Consider the following 25,800-nt stretch of genomic DNA (forward strand, 5'->3'; position numbering starts at 1 on the left):
TCTGTTATATTAATCAGGGAGATTGAACCATTTACCAAACACTTGATCATCTTTCAGTTCTGGTGAATGCCACTACACAAAACCTGTAGCTTTCAATGTCTTACTCACCAACCAGCACCACTGCCCCGGATTCTAGTTTCTATTCTCCCACTAGAGAAAACAGTTGCTCAGCAATGGAATTTCCTTTATGCCTAATAGACACAGAAATGCATTCCGGACATTTACAGATGGACAAAGGTTTTAAGGTCATAAACAGCTTTTTCATTGCACACAGTCCCAAACAAAAGCTCAATTCATGTTTCAGCTATTATAGAGTAGCATGTCCTCAGGCGTTCCATGAAACTACTGAAGAAATAGAAATTACTTTCACCCCAAAGGCATTCTGCACCCCCCACTCATTTATTCAAACTATTACAGGTATGGGACCAGAATGGTCAGGACCTGGGGTTTTCCAGATAAAGGATCTTCCCATAATTTGGATCTTCATACCTTAAGTCCATTAGAAAATCGTTTAAACGTTAAATAAACCCGATAGGGTGGTTTTACTTCCAATAAGGATTCATTATATATTAGTTTGGATCAAGTACAAACTACTGTTTTATTGTTACACAGAAAAAGATCATAACTTAAAAATTGGGATTTTTCTGATTATAATGGAGTCTATGGGAGACGCCCTTTTCATAACTCTAGCTTTCTGGATAACCGGTTTCTGGATAATGCAACCCATACCTGTACATTACAATGTGAGGATTGCTACTATAGTATCTGCAGTTTTATAAGAAATAAATGGTGCAGGTAAGTTTATCAGAGTACAGATCCTGCACTAGTGCAAATGTGAACAGGATTCATAACTGAGCCCAAATATCTTCAATAGCCCAGCATTCCTATAGAATTTGATTGCTGGCCAAGAGCTGAACCAACCCTAGATCCCAACTCTGACAACAAAGAGTCTTGATGGGTTATAAATCAAGCTTAACTTAAATTTTCTGAAGCCTTAATTAAGTCCTAAACCTTAATCAAACTACTTAAAGGGGAATTTCACCTTTCACTTGTTATATATGCTAGCGCCCTGTTATCAGCAACATTTTAAATTATTAATGTTTTATATATTTTTTTTATTATATGCCTCTTCTGCCTTTTACCAGCATTAAAATGTCACTGATACCAGCAAAAAATAAAAAACCATACTGCTCTATGAGGCTGCAATTTTATTATTATTCTACATTTTATTTCTATTCAGGCTTCTCTTATTCATCTTCCAGTCTCATTCAAACCACTGCTTGGTTGCTAGGGTAAGCTAGACCCTAGCAACCAAATAGCTGCTAGAATGCCAACCTGGAGCTTAACATGTATTAAAAACAGAAAGATAAAATAGCTGAATGCCTCAGAATATACTTGCCTATATCATACGTAAACAATGCCTTTAATTTCTAGGCCATGCCTCTCTTTTGCATGCTTTGCACTAAATCAGATATTTTCTCAAAACATACCCCTGCAATAACAAATACTTGTTGCCACATTAAAGTCATGATCATAAAATCAAAGCCAAGAAGGAGGCAGCTCTAAATATTCTTAGTGTGCAGCGCTGGTGAGAGTTAAATAACTTTGGGCGCTGGTAGTACAACTTCTTGGAATGGCATGAAATAATAATACTTAACAGATAACATTACACATAGTTCACAGACTGCAGAAGCATAATGAAGTAAACATGGACTCATATGATGTTGACGTCTATTTACATATTCGCTTCTCCAGCTGACATTGTAAAAGAACGGTTTTAGAAGGCCAGTAATGTAATTGCCTATAAAGAATAGCTGGCGACAAAGTGCTGTCCTCCTATCAGAAGCAGTGCAACGGAACAGAAAGGGGGTGTATCAAGGATGCTCAGGCTGCAACTCCCTAACTCTGCATTTTATAACGTAGCTCTTCACACTACTTTTTTCCCCCCCCCCCCCAAGGATATGAAGCTTTTCTTTTCTTAAGTTACCATCACGTAATTTCTGCCAATTACCTTGTGGGCTAAGCAGTAAACAGTCCTCCTATTCCCTGAAAGCAATACCCCTTCCCTCAGCAGGTTTGAGCAGCAAAGATAGGGGTATTACAGGTTTAAGTCCTCCACTTACTTGAGTGATACAGAGGAGTCATTTAGCCAAACCGTATAACAGCCATTTATAGAGATCACTTTCCAGTCCCTCTCCCAGTGTACTGATGTTACTAACTTTAATAATCAGCTAGTCAGAAACATGTAAATTATAACTCACTGTGCTACGGGTTGTCGGTACCTGATGCAAGTCCAGAATTTAAAGTGTAGGAAGCATAGATACATTAGGTACATTTCTGTGGAATGCTCTCCCAGAACTCTTAAATTCTTTTAAACTCAGAGCATAGCTTTTTGAGCAAAATAATTGGATTCTAACATCACTATTCCCAGTGAACGGAGTTACAGGATTATAAATGATGAATAAGAGCACTGGTGTTACTACATCAAAAGAATGATTTCATGGTAAATATAAGTTTATTAGATCATTCATAATACAGTAAAACCTGTATTGCTTATGGATCGGATGTCAACAGAAAGGAAAACTTATATCATCCCCACTTGAATAAACTAAAACCTAATCAGATAAAAAAAAGGAACGCTGTGGCGTCTGCCATTAGCTGCAAAATAAGGTTTTGCACAGAAATATTAAAAAAAAAAAACGAATCTGTTCAACATTATAGGAAAGCAATAAGACATATCCATCTGTAGGATAAACTTAAGTGCCAACGGATCCTTGCAGTTCCTGTGGGTACCAAAAAGGTTCACTGATCGTAGCAAACGCCAGCTGGAACACGAGGAGCAGTCTTGATGGAACAAATTAACCAACTCTCAAAGGAGGAGCTACAAGAACCACGCCATCACCTCTTACAAACAGCATAGGAATGTTTCGCTTTGTGGACTGAAAAAGAAAAGAATAAAAAAAAAAAAAAAAAATTTTGAATTCTACCTTACAGAAAGCATTTAAGACAAACAAAAAATGTTAATGATTCAAATATTACTGTAAATAAAGAATGGCATTTGAGCAACGCATTCCCAGGTGGCAAGTCTAAAAGGAGAAATTTTGTGAAAAATAAGAATGTGCCAGTACCTTATACTCTTATAGAAGGAATATGCTTGAAAAAGTAGTGCTTTGAGTTGAAAAATTTCCGAAAACCCTACTGTACTTGCCGTGCAGGGGAGCGAGCAGCACACTGCACTGTAGGATAGGAACCAATCAGTAGCTAGGCGAACCTGATAGGGAACTGAAGTCTGTATTTTGCCTGTGTAACTGCAAGGCTGTGATTGGCTATCCCCACCACAAGTACTGTGTTTTTGGCAGGGACCGCTGGGACACACCCACTCCTCATTTGAAACAGGGACCATTGCAGATCTATAGGGCGCTCCAATAAAGAAGTACAGGTATGGGATCCATTATCCGAAAACTCATTATCCAGAAAGTTCCAAATTATGGAACAGCCGTCTCCCATGGACTCCCATTCTATCCAAATAAACCAAAATAGTACATTGTACTTGATCCCAACAAAGATACAATTTAGCCAATGGGGTTTACATGATTTTTTCGTAGACAAGGTATGAAGATCCAAATTACAGAAAGATCAGTTATCCGGAAAGCCCCAGGTCCCAAGCATTCTGGATAACAGGTCCAATACCTGTACTTTGTAGCCCAAAGTGAAACCAGCTACATATATTTATTATTGCCGACAAGATTAGGCGGTGTGTTTGAAGGTGAACAACCCCTTTAAGGGAGGCAATTTTCACACCTTGCGAAATATGTGAATAGATTCTGCAACATGTTTTGGGGTTACCGGTCCTTTAAATGTAGCCATTTCTTGTACTTGTTGCTCAGCATGGTAAGCCACAAAGCTTTTTTAAAACTTTTACTTATCAAAATATTGCATTAGCTTGTTAAGCAGCTGATAATTAAAATCTGTATATAGATAGACACATATCACTGTGTAAATGCAATAAAACAAATGTAATTAAAACAATATTTACTTTGTAAATCTCCTCGTAGGTCTCCTCATCGATCTCTATGGTTGTCACGGTCTCTTCCACATCTCCCAGGATCATGTTCAAATGCTGATCATACGCCTGCATATAGAAAAGCAAACATGGCAACAGGGTTTACCTACGTCTCAAAAACGATCAGCACAAAACAAATCACCTAAAACCAACACTCACGTTTAAACGTCCACGTAGCTCTCGGTCATTCCTCATCTTAACATAGATCCGTTCATCTAGGCTAAGTCTGATTAGATCCAGAGGCTCCTCCACTGTATTTGTGGTTTGTTGCTTGATAGATGGAGGGGGGAGTAGGGAATTAAGATATAACACATTAGCATCACGACCAATTGAGCTCAAACATTTTATAAAACATTTTTTTACACCAACAGTTCCTGAAACGCCTACGATTTTTGGACCCTAAACATGCTGGGCCACACATCCACCTAATGAGAGGTTAAAGGGGTTGTTTGCCTTCCAAACACTTTTTTCAGTTTAGTTGTTTTCAGATTGTTCACCATAAACTGACTTTTTTTCCCCAATTACTTTCTTTTATTTTTTACCATTTTCCCAAAATTTAAGTTTAAAGTTGAATGTTCGTGTCTCTGGTGATTCAGTCTGGCAGCTCAGGGATCCAGGAGCATCTGAACTGTTACAATTTGCTGCATTTAGTTGCTAATATTCCACAGATACTGCTGAGAAATGTATCAACTATTGTATCAATTCTAACAGCTGCCTTTAATGAAACTCAGGGACAAAGATAACAAATGTATAAACTAAATGTATTAATTTAGAACAGTTAAAACAGTCGGCGACCCCTCCCCCCCAAGTTGCTTGAAAAATTACACTTTACACCAGCGGTCTCAAACCCAAAATTTTTTTGCAATGACCAGGGAGGGGATTGGCAGGGTCAGCGCACCGGTGTTAAGGTGGCCGATATCGGTCATTTGGACCGATTTGACAGCTTATCTGCCCGTGTATGGGGGCTTCCGACGGGTCTTCCCGATTGATATCGTGGCCAGATATCTATCGGGAAGGTTTGATTTTTACCCGACCGACCCGTCGGAAGCCCCTTGGCGTATCGTAAGTCGATCGTTCGGCCATACGTTCGAATTACCCCCGATATAGCCATGCTGTTAGTGGCATATCGGGGAAAGATCCGCTCGTTTGGCAATGTCGCCAAACGAGCAGATCTTTGAGTCTATGGCCACCTTTAGTTGCGGGCTAGGCGGCCCAGTTCTGGCCCACGGCCGGTGGTTGGGGACCCCTGCTTTACACTGTAAAGTGTCACTTTTAACGTGTCACAAAAAGAAAGTAAAAAGTATTTCTGGTGAACAATCTGAAAAAAAGGGTTTGAACAACCACTTTTATAACAGTTAACAGGAAGGGAAATAGTCACAGACCGAGCAATAACCATCTTCTTTTACCACCAAGCAAAGTACGGGCCCTTCTTTTCCAGTTATTGACTTGATCTATTAGCCTCCATATCCTTATTATGATGTTATTAAAAAAAGGTTCTTTTAAAGGAAAAGTAGAAATAAAACTTGCATTATTTTCTTGGTTTTCACAGTTTTAACTGTTTGGACATTTCTAATAATGAATTTGAAACAGCACCATCTACCATTTGTTTCAGCCAACTACAAACAGTCGGTAGCAAATTAAAGGGGTGGTTCACCTTTAAGTTATCTTTTAGTATGTTATAGAATGGCCAATTCTAAATAACTTTTCAATTGGCCTTCATTTTTTTTTTTTATTTCGTTTTTGAATTTTTTTTCAGCTTTCCAGTGGGGGTCACTGACCCCATCTAAAAAACAAATGCTCTGTAAGGCAACAAACGTATTGTTACTTATTACAGTTTCTATTTATTACTTTTACTATTCAGGCCCTCTGCTATTCATATCCCAGTCAGTGCATAGTTGCTATGGGAATTTGGACCCTTGCAACCAGAATGCTGAAATTGCAATTGGAGAGCCAACTAACTAAAAAAGAAACTTAAATAATACAAAATGAAAACCAATTGCAAGTGGTCTCAGAATATCGGTCTCTACATCAGGGGTCCCCAACCTTTTTTTACCCGTGAGCCACATTCAAAAATAAAGAGTTGGGGAGCAACAAAGGCATGCAAAAGCTTTATGGGGTGCCAAATAAGGGTTGTGATTGGCTATGTGGTAGTCCTACAGGAGTCTCTGTTTGACACTTGGTTTTTATACAACCAAAACTTGCCTCCAAGCCAGGAATTTAAAAATAAGCACCTGCTTTAAGGCCACTGGGAGCAACATCCAAGGGGTTGGAGAGCAACATGTCCACAAGCTACTGGTTGGGGATCGCTGGTTTACACCATACTAAAATGTAATTTAAAGGTTAACAACCCCTTTAAATCGATACAGACATGTTCCTATAAAAATAACAGGAAAGGGTCTGTATCAAAGTGGTGTTGCGCGTTAAATATTTACCTCCAAATGCACCCAATCCCCAGCCCCTTGAACCTTCATGAAGCTGACCCTCCATCAGTGCTAATTGTTCACGCTGGGCTGGGGGTGGCGCAATCCTTCCATAGGCTAATTACAAATGAAAACAGTACTTCAGCCTATGGAAGGACTGCGCAGCCCCGACGAGACTGAAACAACCACAGAAGAAGAACCATTAGCAGTTTTAGAGGACCGGCTTCACAAAGGTGGACGGGACAGTGGCTTTTGGAGGTAAATAACAGCCTCATTGCACCCCGCCTAATGGTTTTAAAAATTAGTGGTGAGCACAACTTTCCCTTGTTTGTTATACCATAACTCTAAGAAAATGAAGTTATTAAAGTGTTCCTGTCACCCAGACATAAAAAGCTGTATAATAAAAGTCCTTTTCGAATTAAACCCAAATTCTTTTTTTTTTTAATTTAAAGGAGAAGGAAAGCTACGGAGGCATTTTATTGCCAATAGATTAGCTGCAACAGTGCAAGCTAGAATGCTATATTTATTCTGTAGAATGTTTTACCATACCTGAGTAAAATGCTCTAGAAACTCTCTGTTTGTTTAAGTTAGGAGCTGCAGTATTAATGTGGTGTTACATCACTTCCTGCCTGAGTCTCTCCCTGCTCTGGGCTCAGATTACAGTAGAGAAGGGAGGGGGGGAGGGGAAGAGGAGCAAACTGAGCATGCTCTTGCCCAGGGCAATGAGGTTTAAGCTGAAGGCAGGAAGTCTGATACAGAAGCCCATGTGTACACAATAGAAGGAAAGAAATGCAGTGTTTCTTTTGACAGGGGACTCAGAGGAACATTACTTTGGGGGTTTACTGGTATATTTAGATTGGCCTTTCTGATAAGGCTTACTTAGTTTTAACCTTTCCTTCTCCTTTAAGCTTTCATAGCTGTTGTAAACTCATATACCAATCTCAGCTGTCAATCAAATACTGTCTGCCCCTCCTCTTTGAATTAGGCAGACAATTACTTTCACTTTCCATTCAGCACTTCCTAGATGTCACTGCTCTCCCCAGATTCCCCCAGTTATTTTAACCATTTAATTGTGTAACCAGGGCATGGGGATGGACATCAGGTCCCCCATTCTGGGGCACAAACAAGATTCTGAGATGATACAAGGCTTGTCTTAAAGGAATAGTTCAGTGTGAAAATAAAAACTGTGTAAATAGATAGGCTGTGCAAAATAAAAAAGGTTTCTAATATAGTTAGTTAGCCAAAAATGTAATGTATAAAGGCTGGAGTGAACAGATGTCTAATAAAACAGCCAGAATCCAACTTCCTGCCTTTCAGCTCTATAACTCTGAGTTAGTCAGTGACTTGAAGGGGGGCCACATGGGACATTTCTGTTCAGTGAGTTTGTAATTGATCCTCAGCATTCAGCTCAGATTCAAAAGCAACAGAAATGACCCATGTGGCCCTCCCTCAAGTCTCTGATTGGTTACTGCCTGGTAACCAGGGTAACCAGTCAGTGTAAACTAAGAGAGCTGAAAAGCAGGAAGTAGTGTCCTGACTGACATGTTATATCAAATCACTCCAGCCTTTATACATTACATTTTTGGCTAACTATATTAGAAACATTTTTTATTTTGCACAGCCTATCTATTTACCCAGTTTTTATTTTTACACTGAACAATTCCTTTAATAAGTGTCCACAAAATGCCTGCTTGTTATAATTATGAATTCCCAGACTGATGGAAACAAGATTCAAATAGTTTATACAGTGTAATTAAAGTTCATTTTGCTTGACTAATGTGATAAAATAGGATTTGGAATAATTGTTTGGGGTAACAGGTCCCCTTTAAGCAGAGAAAAGTCATCGGATGTTTCTTTGGTCAGTGCAAAGTATAGCAATTTCCTCACTAAGTTAATTTTAAGCTGAAGGGAAGTCAGGTGGGCAAAATGAACAGCAGCTGTTTCTTATTGGGCACTAAGGAGTTCTAATCATGTGGTGCTTAATACTTTACTGCTGCCCCAAAGAGGACACCTTTTATTCCCCCAGTACAGTCACATATCTGCTTAGACAATGTCAGTCTTTTGATCTACACATAATATCAACAAGTACTTGCTGGGCTACAGAACATTTGCACCCAATCACTTCCACTGAAATCCCTACTGACCATGCTCAGGAAAAGGCCTACTACCGAATCAAATAACCGGCAACAGACACATTGTAGACATTCCTAAAGGAGACTTAGAGAAGAACAAGCGTTTAGGGCCAAGTTCAGGACAGAACCCCTATCATTTCCCTGTTTTCTAAGCCTACCTGCTCTCCGTCGTCCGCCATCTTCAAAACCACGCGCACCGGAAGTGGCTGATCTCCCGGGCAACTTATCTCTCGCGATATTTATGTGCCTGAGGAAGGCGCTGAGGCTCAGCCAGTCAAGTAAGAGAATGGGCTATAACTGGCCAAGGCCTGACAGACAACTGCACGCGTGTTCTCTGTTCCGGAAGTGACGTGTCAATGTTATTGTGTGTTATTGAGTGCTTCCTGTGTCGGTTATACAATCTGAGCATGATGATGTGAGACAGAAGTACAGATAGAGATGGCATAATGGCTGAGCTCTGAGGGTGCTGCATTGGCAAGAAGGCAAAGAAACGTTTGACTGGAAGACACATTCCCAGCATGGTGTTGATTTTCTATGGGCACTGCACCAATGGGTATAAAATTGATACAATTTCTGTTGTGACTACAGTGTGCACCTTATGGGCATCAACCTCGTATTACTTTATCTTGAAAACTACTCCCTGGTTGCTAGGGTAATTAACCATAGCAACCAGGTAATTTACATGCCAAGCAGGAGAAATGTTAATAATTCAGAAACCATGGGAAATAAAAAAAATAAATAAAGCCTGAAAATTTTCTTAGTCTTAAGCTGGCCATAGATGCAACGATTCGATCATACGAATTCGTACGATTTTCAGGAACATGTGTGGAGAGTCCTGACATTTTTCGTCCGGCGGAGATCGGTTGTTTGGCCGATAATATTTCTGCATGTATTGCCGATCGTACGATTTTCAGTGGGAGACTGTCACTAGCTTTTTCGGACATAGATATCGTACGATTGCTGTCAGGGGCAGAACATTGGCTGATTCTGTTCTTTTACTACTTTATTTGATCGGAATGGTAAGACTTTGATCTGAGTGGTTAGTGGAGGGTCGGGAGATGGGAAAGTCCGATCATACGTTGATTCATACGATCGGATCTTTGCGTCTATGGCCAGCTTTATGCTGTTGGCACAATATTATAAATGTAAATGTACCGCAGTATTTTCATGTGGGGCTTTTGTGTCTGTTGTCAGTGAGTAACTAGCAATGCATTGGGCGTCTTCCAAATTTAAAAAAAGAAAAGAAAACATTTTGTTTTAACCTACAGATGATGAGGATGAATTGTAGGAAGTAGAGAAACCCCCCTCCAAGAAGAGTAAAGATTCCTGCGGAGACTGTGAGGAAGCAAAGATGCAGAACCAAAAAAAAAAACCGACTGGCAATGAGTGGAAAAAACAGTTGAAATGGAAATTCAGTTGTATGAGTTGTTTGGTTATACAATATTGTGAGAGATTAAGAGAAACCTCCATAAGTAATAAAAGGCACTAAGTTTGCCCAGAAGCAGTAACTCACAGCAACCAATAAGAAGCATGCTTTTAAACAGGTGACTAGTAAATGCTACATACTGTTTGGTTGCTATGGGTTACTGCTTCTGGGCAAACTTAGTGCCGTTTTTTACGTGTCTACTTTCAGGCATGTTAATTTAGCATTGTTAATATAGATCAGTGCATAGCACACCAGCATGTAAGAATAAAGTTACAGGGAGTTTTTCATAATACCCAGTGCTGATAGGGTTGCCATCTGGCCAGTATTTTACCGGCCTGGCTGGTAAAAACGATGATTGATCCCAATGTTATTAATAGGGAAAAAAGATAAATATATATAGGATGGCCAGTATTTTATTCCAGAAAAGGTGGCAACCCTAAGTGCCAATAAGCTGCACACAGTTTGTTCGCTGTAAGGGGTGTGCAAAAGACTGGTAGGGTCAGGCAAGCACAAAAGTCATGACTGCAGCTTATTTCAGAAGGCTTGTAGCCAGTGGCACTGCTGCCATGAGCTGAGCAGTAGCCCGCAAGTTTCCTCTAGCTGGGGGCGGCAAAAAAAGCCACTCCTGGTAAATTTAAGAGCTGTAATTTTTAAATTAGAAATTCGGCTCTGCTAGTGCAGAGAGCACAGTTGCACTTTTTGCACTAGCGATGAGGCCATGTCTACACCCACTCTGGTGCTCGAAATAGTATGTGCCGGGTGCGAGGTGGGTGGCATCAGAAAGGCTGCTGCATGGCGGCAAGGACCCCAGAAACGCCCCCGGCTCGTAGCAAAGGTGCCTTGGAATTAACATTAGCCTTGAGAAGGTGTCTCTTCCAGGGCTCCTTTTGCACCTTCCTACACCATTGACTTGAACCTAGTAAACCTAAATTTGACTCTTGATAAATCTGCCCTAAGTGTCTTAAACTATTATGTTCCTTGTGTAATTTTATTTAAGCTCACATATATATTGTGTGATAAAATATGGACTTAAACCAATATGCACTCAAAACCAATAAATGTAAAATTGCATAGCGTGCACTTCTGAGCACATTTTCCATTTACATAAAATATTTTTTTCTAGTTTTTAAGATATTGGTTAGTTTTTACACTTTTCATATAATGAATTTAAAGCAACAGTGCCACCTGCTGTTCAGTTCTGCCAATTGGAAACTTGCAGGGATACTGTCATGGGAAAACATATTTTTTTTCAAAACGCATCAGTTAATAGTGCTGCTCCAGCAGAGTTCTGAACTGAAATCCATTTTTCAAAAGAGTTTTTTTATATTCAATTTTGAAATCTGACATGGGGCTAGACATATTGTCAGTTTCCCAGCTGCCCCCAGTGCTCTGATAAACTTCAGTCACTCTTTACTGTTGTACTGCAAGTTGGAGTGATATCACCCCCCCACCCAGCAGCCTAACAAAAGAACAATGGGAAGGTAACCAGATAACAGCTCCCTGACACAAGATAACAGCTGCATGGTAGATCTAGGAACAGCGCTCAATAGTAAAAGCCAAGTCCCATTGAGACTGATTCAGTTACATTAAGTAGGAAAAATAACAGCCTGCCAGAAAGTAGTTCCATTCTAAAGTGCATGCACAAGTCACATGACTGCACCAAAGGTAAGATTTTGCGCAGAGCTCACACCCGACTTTCATTTTCTGGTGTCAGTATCTCTTTAAAGTTTTGTACTACAATAACTATAAGCCTGCTAATAATAAGCCCGATGATCTAGACTGGCCCTTTCTGATGTAGGTAGCTTCACTGAGGAGCTAGTTATACTAAGCGGAGTGAAAGCAGAGTTCCAAGAAGGCACATAGCAATAGGCTGCACCACAAAACTCTTGTATAACCCCTAATTACAGCACTGGTCATAGCCATAATTTCATATAGTGAGTTCACCATTTCCACATCAGTAAGCGAATATATGTGTGGAATGGCATTATTATTGTCTTTGGTGATACCAGCTAGTATGACTGCAGGCTAGCGCAAGCCAAGAGGGACCCTCTGCTTTCTGCAGGTGTTTAGATAATTATCACCAGCCTAGTACAGAGTATAGAAATATAATATAATATAATGCATCTCCAAGACTTACAGGGCCTGTATAGAGACTGTGCATCTTGCAGCCCCCCCCCTCCTCCCAGCTGATGTTGAACTTAAATTCTTAGCAGCACTCAAAAGAGAACCGTGGACTGTGTGGTATTAAATTGTGATTTGATAACACTGGCACTTATATACAGTATGGTTTGGCAAAAAGAAGATATGTTTGCAGCCTTGGAAAAGAAATATCACTTGAAGGAGTCAGCGAGTAATAGCCCTACACATCATTAGCAGGGAGCTGGCCTAGCATATTGGATTGTCCACATTATTGCACCCTGCATTAACCATAATGAGGGGCACAGAGTTCCTGCACTGCATCTACTGCATTTAGCTGCTGCGAATTATATGGCCCCATTACACAATGGTCCACAAACTCCTCCTAAATTACTTTTTTTTTTTTTTTATTCACAATTGTTATTTGTTCAATGGGACAATTGCATGTTATACGGAGCAAAAACTGTATTAAACATCTGTAGTTTTGTGACTTCACAGTCTCTGTTAAAGTGGACACGTCACCCAGACATAAAAAGCTGTATATTAAAAAGTCCTTTTCAAATTAAACATGAAATCCAAATTGGTTTTTTTTATTAAAGCATTCATAGCTGTTGTAAACACATTTAAAAATGTCAACTGTCTATCAAATATTGCCTGCCCCTCCTCTATGCCTAGGCTATTAGTTTCACTTTCCATTCAGCAGCTACTGCTTACCCCAGTCCCTCTCTCTCTTTACCATTTAATTGTGTAGGGGATGGACATCAGGTTCCCCATTCTGGTGCACATCTGAGATGATACAAGGCTTGAATTAATAACAGTGTCCACAAAATAAATTCCCAAACCAAGGGAAACAATATTCAAATAATTTATATTGTGTAATTAAGTTTTATTTTGCTTGACTAACGTGATAAAATAGGATTTGTAATAATTTTTTTTCGGGTAACAGGTCCCCTTTAATGAGCCATTAACCATTAGCCATGTTATATTAAGAAAGCAAAATGTGCATGTTGTACATTTTGGATGCAAATCATATACTGTTACCAAGTGTGGAGATCTCAATAAACTTCGATTATTTATAGCACGATTGCCGAATGTGTGCCATCTGATTCTCTACTTGTGAATGGATAATGGAAACTAAGGTTTGCAGCAAGGTTTCCAGATTGAGCACCACCAGTTAATACGCACGGATTTTGCAACACTATATCCAGTATACTGTTACCCACAATGAAGCTTTTCTCCCATTGCCTCAATCAGTTGTGCCTATTGGCAAACCCGCAAAGGGAACCTTGCAGTTCCCTGCAGATTCCTGATGGTAATTCTAGGATTCCGTTGTGCCCATAATTCATCAGAGCAAACTGAAGGGGGTGAATGCAAACTAGCACTTTGTACTTGCTGCTTGGTGCATTAGGGCTAAATATGGTGTTCGTACATGTGGGTACCTAAATTGTGATTTGACACTTTGCCTATGGATTGGGACTTCATCACAGGGAGTGTGTCTATGTTGCACGGGGAACCCGACCATTTATTACCTGTTCACTTTATTGCATGTTTAGATTGTGTTTTTCCAGACCAAACAATCACCAAAAGAAAACCCCAGTAGTAAACCACAAACACCCAAAAAACAAGACCAAGGGGAAGATTTATCAAGGGTCGAATTTCGAAGTAGAAAAAGCTTAAAAATTCGGCTATCGAATTTGGCCATTTGCAGTCGAAGTACAATCGTTTGATCGAACGATTAAATTGTTTGAATCGAACTATTCAAAGTATTTCATTCATCGATCGAACGATTTTTGTTCGACTTCAAAAAACGTTGAAAAATGCTCTAGAAGGTCCCCATAGGCTAACATAGCACTTCGGCAGGTTTCATTTGGCGAAGTATTGAAGTCGAAGTTTTTTTAAAGAGACATCGAATGGTCGAATATTCGAATGATTTTACTTTGAATCGAATTCGAAGTCGTAGTATCCTATTCGACAGTCGAAGTATCCAAAAAACTACTTTGAATTTAGAATTTTTTTACTTGGAAAATTCCCTTGAATTCACTTTGACCCTTGATAAATCTGCCCCCAAGAGTAGTTATAGGCAACAGGTTAGGCAGAAGAAGGTAAAGCAAGAGGAGACTTTGTCAGGGGCAAGTAGGGTTGCCACCTTTTCTGGAAAAAAATACCGGCCTTCCTATATATTTATCTTTTTTCCCTATTAATAACATTGGGATCAACCATCATTTTTACTGGCCAGGCCGGTAAAATACCGGCCAGGAGAGAACCCTAGGGGGCAAGTGAAGAAGAGAATTAAGTGGACTGTACTTCATCTGAGAAGGGAAAAGGCAAAACTAGTCGTAGACACTCTCTACTTTGTCTCCTACCAGAACTTATTGCTACAAAGTTCTGCGCATGCGCAACAACTCCCACGCAGAATATCATGGGAAATGTAGTTTTTAACTCCAACCTAGTTCTATTCAGTGTCGCTTATCGTCTGTATATGTCATGTGGGCGATATACGCATGGGGAACCAAACGAACCACAATGGGTAGAGATGCAGGTTATGATTGATGATATTTTGTCAGGCAGTTACCAGGGCAGACCCAGGTGCGGGTCCTTTCACTGCAAGTCGCGCAGTGTGACGTAATTGGTGCGCGCAAGCGGCGTTGTGCCGGGCACAGTGTTCCGGAGTTGTAGTCATGTCCTACTGCAGGCAGGAAGGTGAGTGGAAATGCAGCCACGGTAGGAAGGGAGGAAGCCAAGATGGCTAGTGCAGAGGGAGACCTGGCCCATAGAAAAGCCGTTGCGTAGGCAGCCTGGCACTGAGGAGTCGTGCATGGGAGAGAGGCCTGAGTGTGACAGAGGGCATAGGGACATGTGAGTTGGGAAATGATACCGACCCCTAATATTACACAAGATGGTGGCCTGGGTAGGTTTTTTTTAATTGTTAATTCTCACTGTTACATGAATTTTTTTCACTTTTTAGCATGAACATGGGATAGTGACTGCTGCTGCTGCTGAAAGGGGTAGTTCACCTTTAAGTTTGACTAATTCTAAGCAACTTTTCAATTTGTCTCTATCATTTATTTTTTTTTACATTTTTTAATTATTTTTCTTCTTTGTCTGACTTTCCAGCATTTAACTGAGGGTCGCTGACCCCATCTAAAAAAACAAATGATCAGTAAGGCTAAACGTGTTGTTATTGCTGCTTTTTATTATTTTTCTATTCATGCCTCTCCTGTTCATATGCCAGTCTCTTATTCAAATCAGTGCATGGTTGCTAGGGGAATCTGGACCCTAGCAACCAGAAATTGCAACCTGGAGAGCCGCTGAATAAAAAGCGAAATAACTCAAAAACCACAAATAATAAAAAATGAAAACCAATAGCAAATTGTCTCAGAATATCACTCTCTACTAGGGATGCACCTAATTCACTATTTTGGATGTGGCCAAACCCCTGAATCCTTTGTGAAAGATTCGACCGAATCCGAATTTGCATATGCAAATTAGGGATGGGAAGGGGAAAACTTTTTTTTACATCCTTGTTTTGGGGTTTACCATGACTTGGTATGGTGGCTTTTCAACTTTATGATCATAACTTTGTAACTAAAAACCCCTGTTTTGTAAACACATGCACTTGCATTTATACTGAATTATTTGTAAGTAGCACTTCCATTATACTTAAATATACTTTAACTTAGCCTTTAGAGTGCTTTCAACAACCCCCTGAATTGTGTATCCTTGTTTTGTGACAAATAGTCACGCGATTTCCCTCCCTGCCCCTAATTTGCAAATTCAGATTCGGGTCAGCCGGACAGAAGGATTCCCAAACTGAATCCTGGATTCGGTGCATCCCTAGTCTCTACAGCATACTAAAAGTTAACTTAAAAGTAAACAACCCCTTTAAAGGGGATCTAAACGAACAACTGTAAACTCGCTCTTTCTGAGCACTTTTGCACTTTGCAATCATTTTTCTATAAGTGGTGGTTATGGCTCAGCAGTTCCCTTTCAGGGTCAGTGTCAGAAACCCTATAGTCAACTTGACTTTAGAGGCATTTCCGCATAAAGCTCTGAATAAGTTTGCATTATTTTTCAATTTGGCTATAGTTCCCATTAATTGCTTGAAGCATGTGTGTTAGCGATTGCCGGGCTTTGCTTCTAAAAGCAGGGAAATTTTTAGAAATGATCATATTTCTTTCTGTTTGTCAGGCCAGTGTTATGCCGCTACCAATGTGAAATGTACAAAGTTGCCTGATCAAAGTGTTAACATTTATAATAATAAGTTACAGTTGTGCTACTCTGATCTTTCTTAATATTTAAAGGTGATGAAGCTCCTTTATATAGACTTTAATATAACCCTGTCTTTTTTTCAATTAGTACCATTCATAAACACTGTGGTACAGAAACACAAACTGATAGCCTTGCTGCAGCCACTAACAGAATCTAAAGGCAATTTTAATTTTCGACTACCAAACAATGTGCAACTGTCTCAGTAACTGACTTCTAATTTACAGTACCCAGACAGAATGAATGCAGAATGCATGCAGGCAATTATAAATCCTAATTGTTTCTCCTGTACCCTTTAGGAAAGGACAAAATCATTTTTGTAACCAAGGAGGACCATGAAACTCCAAGTAGTGCAGAGCTGATTGCAGATGATCCAAATGACCCTTTTGAGGAACAAGGTCAGTAAGAGCCGATGTGTAAGCTGTGTGATAATGCATAAGCTCAATGTGCAGATGGAAACCAGTGCATTACCTGCACATTGCATCAGCTGTGTAGGAAATAAAAATTCTTCTCTCCTCCAGCTGTTCATTCCAGCCATTTCATCTGTGGGCTTTCTGGCAATTGTAGTTCTGCATCAAGTGGAAGGTCATAGGTTGTCTGACCTTAATATACACTATTTATAGATTATTGTACAAGTTTGGGATCTGTTATCCAGAAATCTGTTATCCAGAAAGTTATGGAAAGGCCATTTCCCAAAGACTCCATTTTCTCCAAAGTATCCACATTTTTAAAATTGATTTGCTATTTGTAATAATAAAACCGTACTTGATCCAAACTACGATATAATTATTTCTTATTGGAAGCAGAACAAGGCTATTGGGTTTATTTAACGTCCCCTTAAAGGGCAACTAAAGTCTAAAATAGAATATTGCTAGAAACGCTGTATTTTGTGTACTAAACATAAACATGAACTTACTGCACCACAAGCCTAATCAAACAAATGATTTATGCTTTCAAAATTGGCCACAGGGGGTCACCACCTTGTAACTTTGTTAAAGGACATGTAAAGGCAAAACAATAAAATCCCATTTTTACTTTCTTTAATGAAAAAGAAACCTATCTCCAATATACTTTAATTAAAAAAAGTGTACTGTTTTTATAAGAAACCTGACTGTATGTAGTGAAATTCTCCATTCATGCTGTGGATAGGAATTGTCAGATGGTCCCTAACTGCTGAGCAGGGAAACAATCATACTTATGAACAGCAGGGGGAGCCCCCACCTTACTTCCCAGCCATGCAGATTTCAAGCAGCTTTGTTTATAACGATCCCTAAGCAGCCCAGACCACACTGAGCATATGCACAGTCTTAGTCTTGCAAAGATGTTTAACAAAGTTACAAGATGGTGACCCCCTGTAGCCAAATTTGAAAGCATAAATTATTTGTTTGATTAGGCCTGTGGTAGAGTAAGTTCATGTTTATATTTAGTATACAAAATACAGCATTTCTAGCCTTATTCTATTTTAGACTTTACATGCCCTTTAAAAATCTTTGCAAGACCAAAACTATGCACATGCTCAGTGTGGCCTGAGCTGCTTAGGGATCGTCATAAATGATCAAAACAGCACAAGTCAAATAATATCTGCCAGAAGCCGATACAGCATTAATAATCAGAATATACAGACTGCACTGGGTCCTGTGTTCTGTAATCTAATGTGGATTTTATAGTTTTTGTATTGTTTAATACAAACTTTCTCCAACGCTGTAGAACCAGTGGCTACAGCAAAAAATATCCTTAAATGAGAGTTCCAGTTTCTGTTTAAATCTGGATCCATGATCTTTGTCCCTGTCACTGGAGTTGGAAACAGTAAAGGGGGTGTAAAGGCAAAAATAAAATCCAATACAAATCTCTACACAGTCACGACTGCTCTACAGGGAAACAAACAAAGCTGCTTAAATTCTGCATGGCTGGGAAGTAAGACGGGGCTCCCCCTGCTGTTGATGCATATGATTGTTTCCCTGCAGAGCAGTTAGGGGCTGTCTGAAGTTTCCTATCCACAGCAGTCAGAGCGAGTAAATGAAGGGGGAATTTCTCTGTGTACAGTCAGGTTTCTTATAAAAACAATGCACATTTTTAATTAATTACAGAAATTAAAAATAGGATTTAAATTTTTTTTGCCTTTACATGCCCTTTAAGGTATAAAGATCCACATTAAGAAAATATCTGTTATCCAGAAAACCCCAGGTCCCAAAAATTCTGGATAATGTAAGAGCTTATGTAAAACGTAATTTTTATATGTTTAAAACCTCTTACACAAATCGGTTGTTGATGGCAGCTTCATCTCTGAGAGTGCTGCAGTGCAATTAGATCTAGTTTCTATGGGAAAACAGTCTGGTCAATCTTATAAACAATATTTCATATACTAGTGCACACAAAAAGGTATCCCGCCTTCATCACTTTTATATTAGAGTGCTGCAGTGTGGCTTCAGGTTGCTATTGCCAATTTTTGACATTTAAAGTAATGTGGCACAAGCTCGAAGCTCCCTCAGCTGGCCAAAGAGTGAACTACATAAGGATAGTTATGAGGATTTCAATTGATCACATTTAGACAGTTATCATACGATGAAACTTTTAGTAAATTATTTTTAGCCAAAGGATAATCTTTTTTTCGAAGCAATAATTCTTAAACTGACTGATTCATTAAGGTAAAAAATGTAAATTAGGAGGATTTATAAAAGCCCTGTTATTCCTGCAGGGTTTTTTTGTGTTTTTATTTCTTTGTATGTTGCCTTCTTTCTTTATGACACTTGCTTGGATCACCAACTAAGGCTCATAGAAATACATTTTACTTCCAAAATAATCCCGCATGCTTGTAAGATAAAAAATAAATTGTTTTATTGAATCATTTTAAAATATCAAAAACTCCCCACATAGGCTCCATGTGGGGAGTTTTTGATGTTTTACAATTATTTAATAAAACAATATTTTTTATCTTACAAGCATGCATGTGGGATTATTTTGGAAGTAAAAGGTTATACCTCCGTTTGGTCACTAGAGGACCCCAGCATGCCATTATTGGTTTACATAGGTCTATTTCCAAGAAATCTAGCTATTGAGTCAAAGAAATACATGAATCTGTCAATCAAGTCTCAGTTGGTTATTTCCTTAGTAATCTACGCATGTCTCTGATTTTAATAATGAGCCACTCTCATAATGAATGTCCAAGCTACTGGAACTAATAGGGATCATTGGCCAATCAATCCCTTTTAGGCAATGAACACTATTGTCCCCGCATTGGCTTTTGATTATCCAACTTAATTGCAACAGGGTCCAATGTGCACAGATCAACTGCTATTTTATTAGAAAATTAGCAACTGTCTGTTACTGTTCATTTTGCCTCTGTTATCAAGTCTACACACCATGCTCACTGCAATTTATATGCCTCCAGGGGTCAGCCATGGAAATATCTTAATTGTGAATCATTGAGACCCTGTAAAGCAGAGACATCCACAGAAAATTTTCCAGGGGGGGGGCATGAGGAAACGCATTTTAGGACATTGTCAGGGGAAATCGTTATCCTGCATGCACTGTCCTAAGCCAGAGAAATGCGACATAGCAAGTTTTTTTACTCACCCATCTTCAAAGGCAGATGTCACACCTCCCTCCTCAGCAGTCCGTACTTGCTCCTCCCTCCTCAGCCATCCGTCCTGGGTCCTCGCTTCTCCCTCCTCAGCCGTCAGCTCTTGCTCCTGACTCCTCAGAGTGCGCATATTCAGCCCAGTGCCCTGATTATAGTTAGTTGTTTTTGGGGTTTTTTTTTTTTTTTTTTTTTTTTTTTTTTAACCTTCCATTTTTTTTTTTCATGTGATGCCATTTCTTTTAGCCAATGGGCGTTCCTGAGGAGTTAGGCGCAACAGCTGACAGCTGAGAAGGGAGAAGCGAGGACCCAGGACTGATGGCTGAGGAGGGAGGAGTAAAAGCTGATGGCTGAGGAGGGAGGAGTAAAAGCTGATGGCTGAGGAGGGAGGAGTAAAAGCTGATGGCTGAGGAGGGGGGAGTAAAAGCTGATGGCTGAGGCAGGGGGAGAGCTAACGGCTGTGGAGGGAAGAGTAAGAGCTGAGGAGGGGGGAGTAAGAGCTGAGGAGTAAGGAGTAAGAGCTGACGGCTGAGGAGTAAGAGCTGAGATGGGGGGAGTAAGAGCTGACTGCTGAGGAGGGAGGAGCCAGGACGGAGGTGTGACATCTGCCTTTGAGGATGGGTGAGTGAAAAAGCAGGCGACGTTGCATTCCTCTGGCATAGTAGATTGCATACAGGACAGCGATATCGCCTGAGGATGTCCTAAAAAGAGATCCAAGGGTCTCCCCAGCTCACTCCTCCTTCTTCTCTCTGCTTCACAAACAATGAAGGCACGTCCGGGGGGGGGGGGCGGCAAGTGCCCCCCCCCCATGCCCTTATGTGCTGATGCCCATACTGTAAAGAGCGTTTATCAACAACTATATGCAGTTATGGACCACACCTTTTTATAAGGTCCTTAATACAGCACCCAAGATCTTTATTAGTAGCTCCATCTTGTGTTTGTGTCTGTATGTGGTTCTCATACACGTGGTTAATTGTTTCAAATAAGTGTGGAAAGACTCTCGATCCAGATTAACTGATCATGCAGAGACGGCGAATATCTCTAAGTGTGTTCCAATTTTGGAAGCTTGTACTGTCAGATTATCCCTTCATGTATGATGGAGTTGGCAGAGAGATGCAGAATATGTTTCACTCTGTTGTAGAATTAAATGTAGGGATGCATCGAATCCACTATTTTGGATTTGGCCAAACCCCCTGTGAAAGATTTTGCCGAATACCGAACCAAATCCTAATTTGCATATTTATTTCCTTGTTTTGTGACAAAAAGTCATGCAATTTCCCTCCCCACCCCTTATTTGCATATGCAAATTAGGATTCGGTTCTACGGGGCAGAAGGATTCCAAACCGAATCCTGGATTCGGTGCATCCCTAATTAAATGTGAATCCAGGTTAGTGGCTGCAAGGTAAACTGTAATTACGATACATTTCACTACTAAGATGTGTTGAGGCATATTTTACATAGGAGCCTAAAGCAATGCAAAATTACTTTTTGTTTGTAGCATGGGATATTAATTATTTTATTCCTTTGTATAAAATAGTTTTTCTAGTGGAATTGATAAAACAGAATAGTGGTATGGTGATATGCCAGATTTAAATGGCAAGTAAAAGCTTACACAAATATGGGCTTGTTTTCAAATTGTAATGGCATAGGGATTTACTGTTTCCCATATCTAGGAGCCATTTATCGTTGTCTTGTTTAGTTCTCTCTGAACAGGATCTTCCTGTACCACTCACCTCAACTTTGCCTTGGGTTTCACATGTATAGAGCTCCACCCTGCTGTCCATCTATACCCAGTGTACCTCACTGTAAAAGATGAGGAAGAGTTGACAGCTGTTCTTTGGCAACATAGGATTCAGTTTCTGGATCCCTGTCTGTTATTGCCGGGCAGGAGCATATAGCGAGGAGGCCGAGTTGTTCCTGACTTCCACTGTGCCTGCTCCTGGTTAGTGATCAATAACAAGGAGCCAGAAATCAGATGGGAATATGGTGACTCTCCACTGCACTTCTCTGCAGTTACAGATCCTGTCCTCTGCAGTTCTATGGGTATACACTGATATGGTTGAGGAGATGAAGAGGCACATCTATGATGAATAGATCTATTTAAAGGAGAACGAAAGCTTAACTAAAGAAGTAGCTAGAAATGTTGTACATTATGTTTTGTGCTTCTGTACCAGCCCTAGACAGCCACAGTCCTTTAGCAGTAAAGATCTGTATCTCCAAAGATGCCCCAGTAGCTCCCCATCTTCTTTTCTGCTGATTCACTGCACATGCTCTGTGCTGCTGTCACTTACTGAGCTTAGGGACCCACTCACAATATACAGTACACAGAGAATAGAACTGGCATACTGTAAGGCTGATTAGTAATTAATATACATAATTACTACATGGCAGCACAGAAACCAGTGCAATTAGCATCAGAATTTAATAATCAGTCCTGTAGCATCAGCTTATATTACAGACCAACCTCATTTTCTGCTGGATAATTAGTGACAACCCCTAAGCTTAGCTTCTCAACAGCTGCTCAGAGCCCACTGAGCATGTGAGTGTCACAAGATGGTGACCCCCTGTGACAAGTCCTGGATCATTGCTGCTATTGACAAGCTGAAACTTTAGGCTGGTGCAATAAGTTTGGCCAAATGTATTTTTAGGGTTTAGTTCTCCTTTAAAGTTAAGAGCGGGGTTTAGTTCTCCTTCAACAGTGGCCTGTATATGCTTCTATGTTTTACACAAAAGTATCCGTTTAAAAACCTGCACTAAGGGTCGTTGCCCTCCTGTATCAGCTGGTGTTGCTTTCAGCCTTTCAGCTTATCTGACTTATCCACTCTAGGCATCTAGGCGTTACAAGGATCCAGCTGGGTGGAGTTCTGAGCTAAAAACTATCTTCATCCGAATGGATCTTTTGGTTGCAGAACGATGAGCAAGCAGGTCTAATCCCAGCTCACTGTAGTGGTGCAAGTGGTTTAAAAGAAACACACAACTTCCTAAGTATCATTCTGTGTTTTATGATATATTGGCTAGATTTATATTGATCTAGTCTAAAGATATTGCAAAGTATAGAGAAAGGACATACTCTGCCTTCCCTATGCTCCCTTTGTGTGCCTGCTATTTGTCCTGGGGGGTTCGTTAACATTTGAAAATTATTGTTAGGGGCCCCTAAGGCGTTTAATCATGTGCTGGGGGTGCTGTGTTATCCACGGACTTTGCATGGAAGGAGTGCTGCAATTTCTGCTGCAATAAATGGAGTGAAAAGGCATTGGATCTTCATATTAAAAAATCCTATAAACATTAAATAAACCCAATAGGCTGGTTTTGCTCCAATAAGGATTCGTGATATCTTTGGATCAAGTACAAGTTACTGTTTTATTATTACAGAGAAAAAGGAAATCATTTTTAAAAATGTGGATTATTTGGATAAAATGAAGTCTATGGGAGACGGCCTTTGCGTAATTCGGAGCTTTCTGGATAACTGTTTCCAGATAACAGATCCCATACCTGTATCTGACTGTGTAACCCCACCTTCAGTGTATTATCCTGCCCTTTGCAGTTCACTGTCCTAACAAACTACACTGTATTTACTTTTCAGGGCTGATCTTGCCAAATGGAGACATCAATTGGAACTGCCCGTGCCTTGGAGGCATGGCCAGTGGTCCTTGTGGGGAGCAGTTTAAGTCGGCTTTCTCTTGCTTTCACTACAGTCAGGAGGAGATAAAGGGCTCGGACTGCCTAGATCAGTTCCGGGCAATGCAAGAATGCATGCAGAAATACCCCGAATTATATCCACAGGAGGATGATGAGGATGAACTGGAGAAAGAGAAGCAGAATAAAGACGAAGAGTCTTCCGTCACACAGTCCTCCGATACCAAAGAAGAGAGTTCCAGCTAATAGAGGGCTGGAGGCTAATGGCCTCCCTTTATCTCCCACCTTCTGTTGCTCCATGGACCATGATATGTAAAGAGGTGTCTCAACACCATAGCAAGATCTAATCACTATGTAATAATCTGTCTTTGTGAGGGACCCATAGCAGCGTCAAGTCCAGCTCTACTCCCAGTCTCAGCCCAGCTAGCAAGAGTTGTAACAACACTGTGATAATCTGAAATCATGTATATTTATTGAAGCATCGCAACGAGTTCAATTCAATTGTCCTTTTTGTTACAACTTTCTAACTTTATTTTTTTATTTCTGTCAATGTAAAAAGGGAACAACAGAAAAAAAACTAAAAAACTAAAATAAGATTAGCAGTAACCCTGTTCTTGTACAAAGTTCCCAGTCTGTGCCTGATTATTCTCTTTAGGTTGAATGATTGGGGCAATGCATGGAATACCAATAATCACTGTGCGCTATGATTGGTTACCTGACCCAGCCAGTCAGAAGAAGGCAAGTCTGAGAGAGAGTTCCTCACCTTCCGTTGTGCCTCAGCCCTTGTGGTGTCACCTCATACTTGCACTGAGCTTGTGAGATTGCCCTTATCTGGTGTTAGAGACAATGTGGCTGATCAGAGAATAATAAAGACCTTTTTACCTTGTGAATTCTGCAACTTTCATTCTTTCCAGCACACAGACCGTAGCTATAGAATACCAGATATGTATTGTACCTCTCCTGTGACACTTGCTTCTTACTTGCTCTATGGTAGAGTCCTGCAGCGGGTCAGGCACCTGCGGGTTACCTGCAAAAACTGAGGTACCCTGGTTGCAGGTAGAAGTTCTGGGTGCGGGTATAGACGCGGGTCAGCGGTTTGCGGGTCTTCTCAATAGCAATTTTTACTCCTTTTTTCTGATCACATCTACTTCGGATTAGGGATGCACCAAATACATTATTTTGGATTCGGCCGAACCCCCAAATCCTTCGTGAAAGATTCGGCCGAATATGAACCCTAATTTGCATATGCAAATTAGGGGTGGGAAGGGGAAAACATTTTTGCTTCCTTGTTTTGTGACGAAAAGTCATGCGATTTCCCTCCCCATCCCTAATTTGCATATGCAAATTAGGATTCGGTTCAGCCGGGCAGAAGGATTCGGGCGAATCCGAAACCTGCTGAAAAAGGCTGAATCCCGAACCGAATCCTGGATTCGGTGCATCCCTATTTCCGATTATGTTACTTCTGGTTTACAATAACAGCACTTCCTGATTCTTGATGGTCAGTGGGTCGCGTGCAGGGTCGCTATCAGGGGGGGCTGTTTAAGTATAAGTCCCGGTAAAGCTGTACAGGGATGGGTGAAGTAGGATCTTCCCCTCCAGCCTATCCAATCCCAATGCAGCTTTACCGGGACTTAAACTTAATCAACCAATGAGAGTACAGAGAACTGAATTGAAGAAAAATCCTGCACGTATGGGAGCTCCAGTCATCTCTTCTGAAGCTTGCAGCAGGCTTATCAAGTAAGTGAAGGATGGTCGGGGCGAAGCTTTTTTTTTTTTTTTTTACATTTTGGGAGAGCCTGGGCAATACTTTTTTTTTTTTTTTAACTTGGAGGTTCCACCAGTGGATTTTAATAACTAGTGGGGGGCCCAGGCCATCATTATTTTTGTTTACTTGCAGGGGGGTCCTGATCACCAATGGCTTTTTAAAACGTGTGTGGGGGGGGTCAGGACATCAATATTGTTTTACTTGCAGGGGGGTACCCGGATCACCAATGGCTTTTTATAACTTGTTGGGGAGGAGGGGCTTGGCCACAAATGTTTTTTTTTTTTAACTTGAAGGAGGGTCCTGTCCACCAATGGCTTTTTATAACTTGTGGGGGGCCGAGGCCATAAGTATTTTTTTTACTTGCAGGGGGCCCCTGATC

The 25,800-nt window shown here is 40.4% G+C and overlaps 2 protein-coding genes across 4 annotated transcripts; one reads left to right on the top strand and one right to left on the bottom strand.

Annotated features, from left to right (window-relative positions):
• Positions 1–2,500: 2,500 nt before the first annotated feature.
• lsm3.S (LSM3 homolog, U6 small nuclear RNA and mRNA degradation associated S homeolog) lies at positions 2,501–8,839 on the bottom strand. The gene is made up of 4 exons (NM_001097939.1): positions 8,774–8,839; positions 4,223–4,333; positions 4,037–4,132; positions 2,501–2,939 (listed from the first exon to the last, which is right to left on the bottom strand). The coding sequence occupies exons 1-4, from the start codon at positions 8,792–8,794 to the stop codon at positions 2,859–2,861; spliced, it is 309 nt and encodes a 102-aa protein (NP_001091408.1). The 5' UTR covers positions 8,795–8,839; the 3' UTR covers positions 2,501–2,858.
• A 179-nt stretch (positions 8,840–9,018) lies between these two features.
• On the top strand, positions 9,019–24,546 carry chchd4.S (coiled-coil-helix-coiled-coil-helix domain containing 4 S homeolog). 3 transcript variants are annotated; one of them, XM_041591380.1, is made up of 3 exons: positions 9,019–9,168; positions 16,743–16,841; positions 23,604–24,546. In XM_041591380.1, the coding sequence occupies exons 1-3, from the start codon at positions 9,150–9,152 to the stop codon at positions 23,900–23,902; spliced, it is 417 nt and encodes a 138-aa protein (XP_041447314.1). In that variant the 5' UTR covers positions 9,019–9,149; the 3' UTR covers positions 23,903–24,546.
• The last annotated feature ends 1,254 nt before the right edge of the window (positions 24,547–25,800 follow it).

The sequence above is a fragment of the Xenopus laevis genome, chromosome 4S (genome assembly GCF_017654675.1).
Source record: "Xenopus laevis strain J_2021 chromosome 4S, Xenopus_laevis_v10.1, whole genome shotgun sequence".
Taxonomy (NCBI): domain Eukaryota; kingdom Metazoa; phylum Chordata; class Amphibia; order Anura; family Pipidae; genus Xenopus; species Xenopus laevis.

Coding starts and splice junctions, on each gene's coding strand:
- lsm3.S (NM_001097939.1), bottom strand. CDS start 8,794: ATGGCGGACGACGGAGAGCAG. Junction 4,334..8,773: donor TGGCGGACGACGGAGAGCAG/GTAGGCTTAGAA, acceptor CCATCTATCAAG/CAACAAACCACAAATACAGT. Junction 4,133..4,222: donor AGCTACGTGGACGTTTAAAC/GTGAGTGTTGGT, acceptor TTCTATATGCAG/GCGTATGATCAGCATTTGAA.
- chchd4.S (XM_018259677.1), top strand. CDS start 15,046: ATGATACCGACCCCTAATATTACACAAGATGGTGGCCTGG. Junction 15,086..16,742: donor TACACAAGATGGTGGCCTGG/GTAGGTTTTTTT, acceptor TGTACCCTTTAG/GAAAGGACAAAATCATTTTT. Junction 16,842..23,603: donor TGACCCTTTTGAGGAACAAG/GTCAGTAAGAGC, acceptor TTTACTTTTCAG/GGCTGATCTTGCCAAATGGA.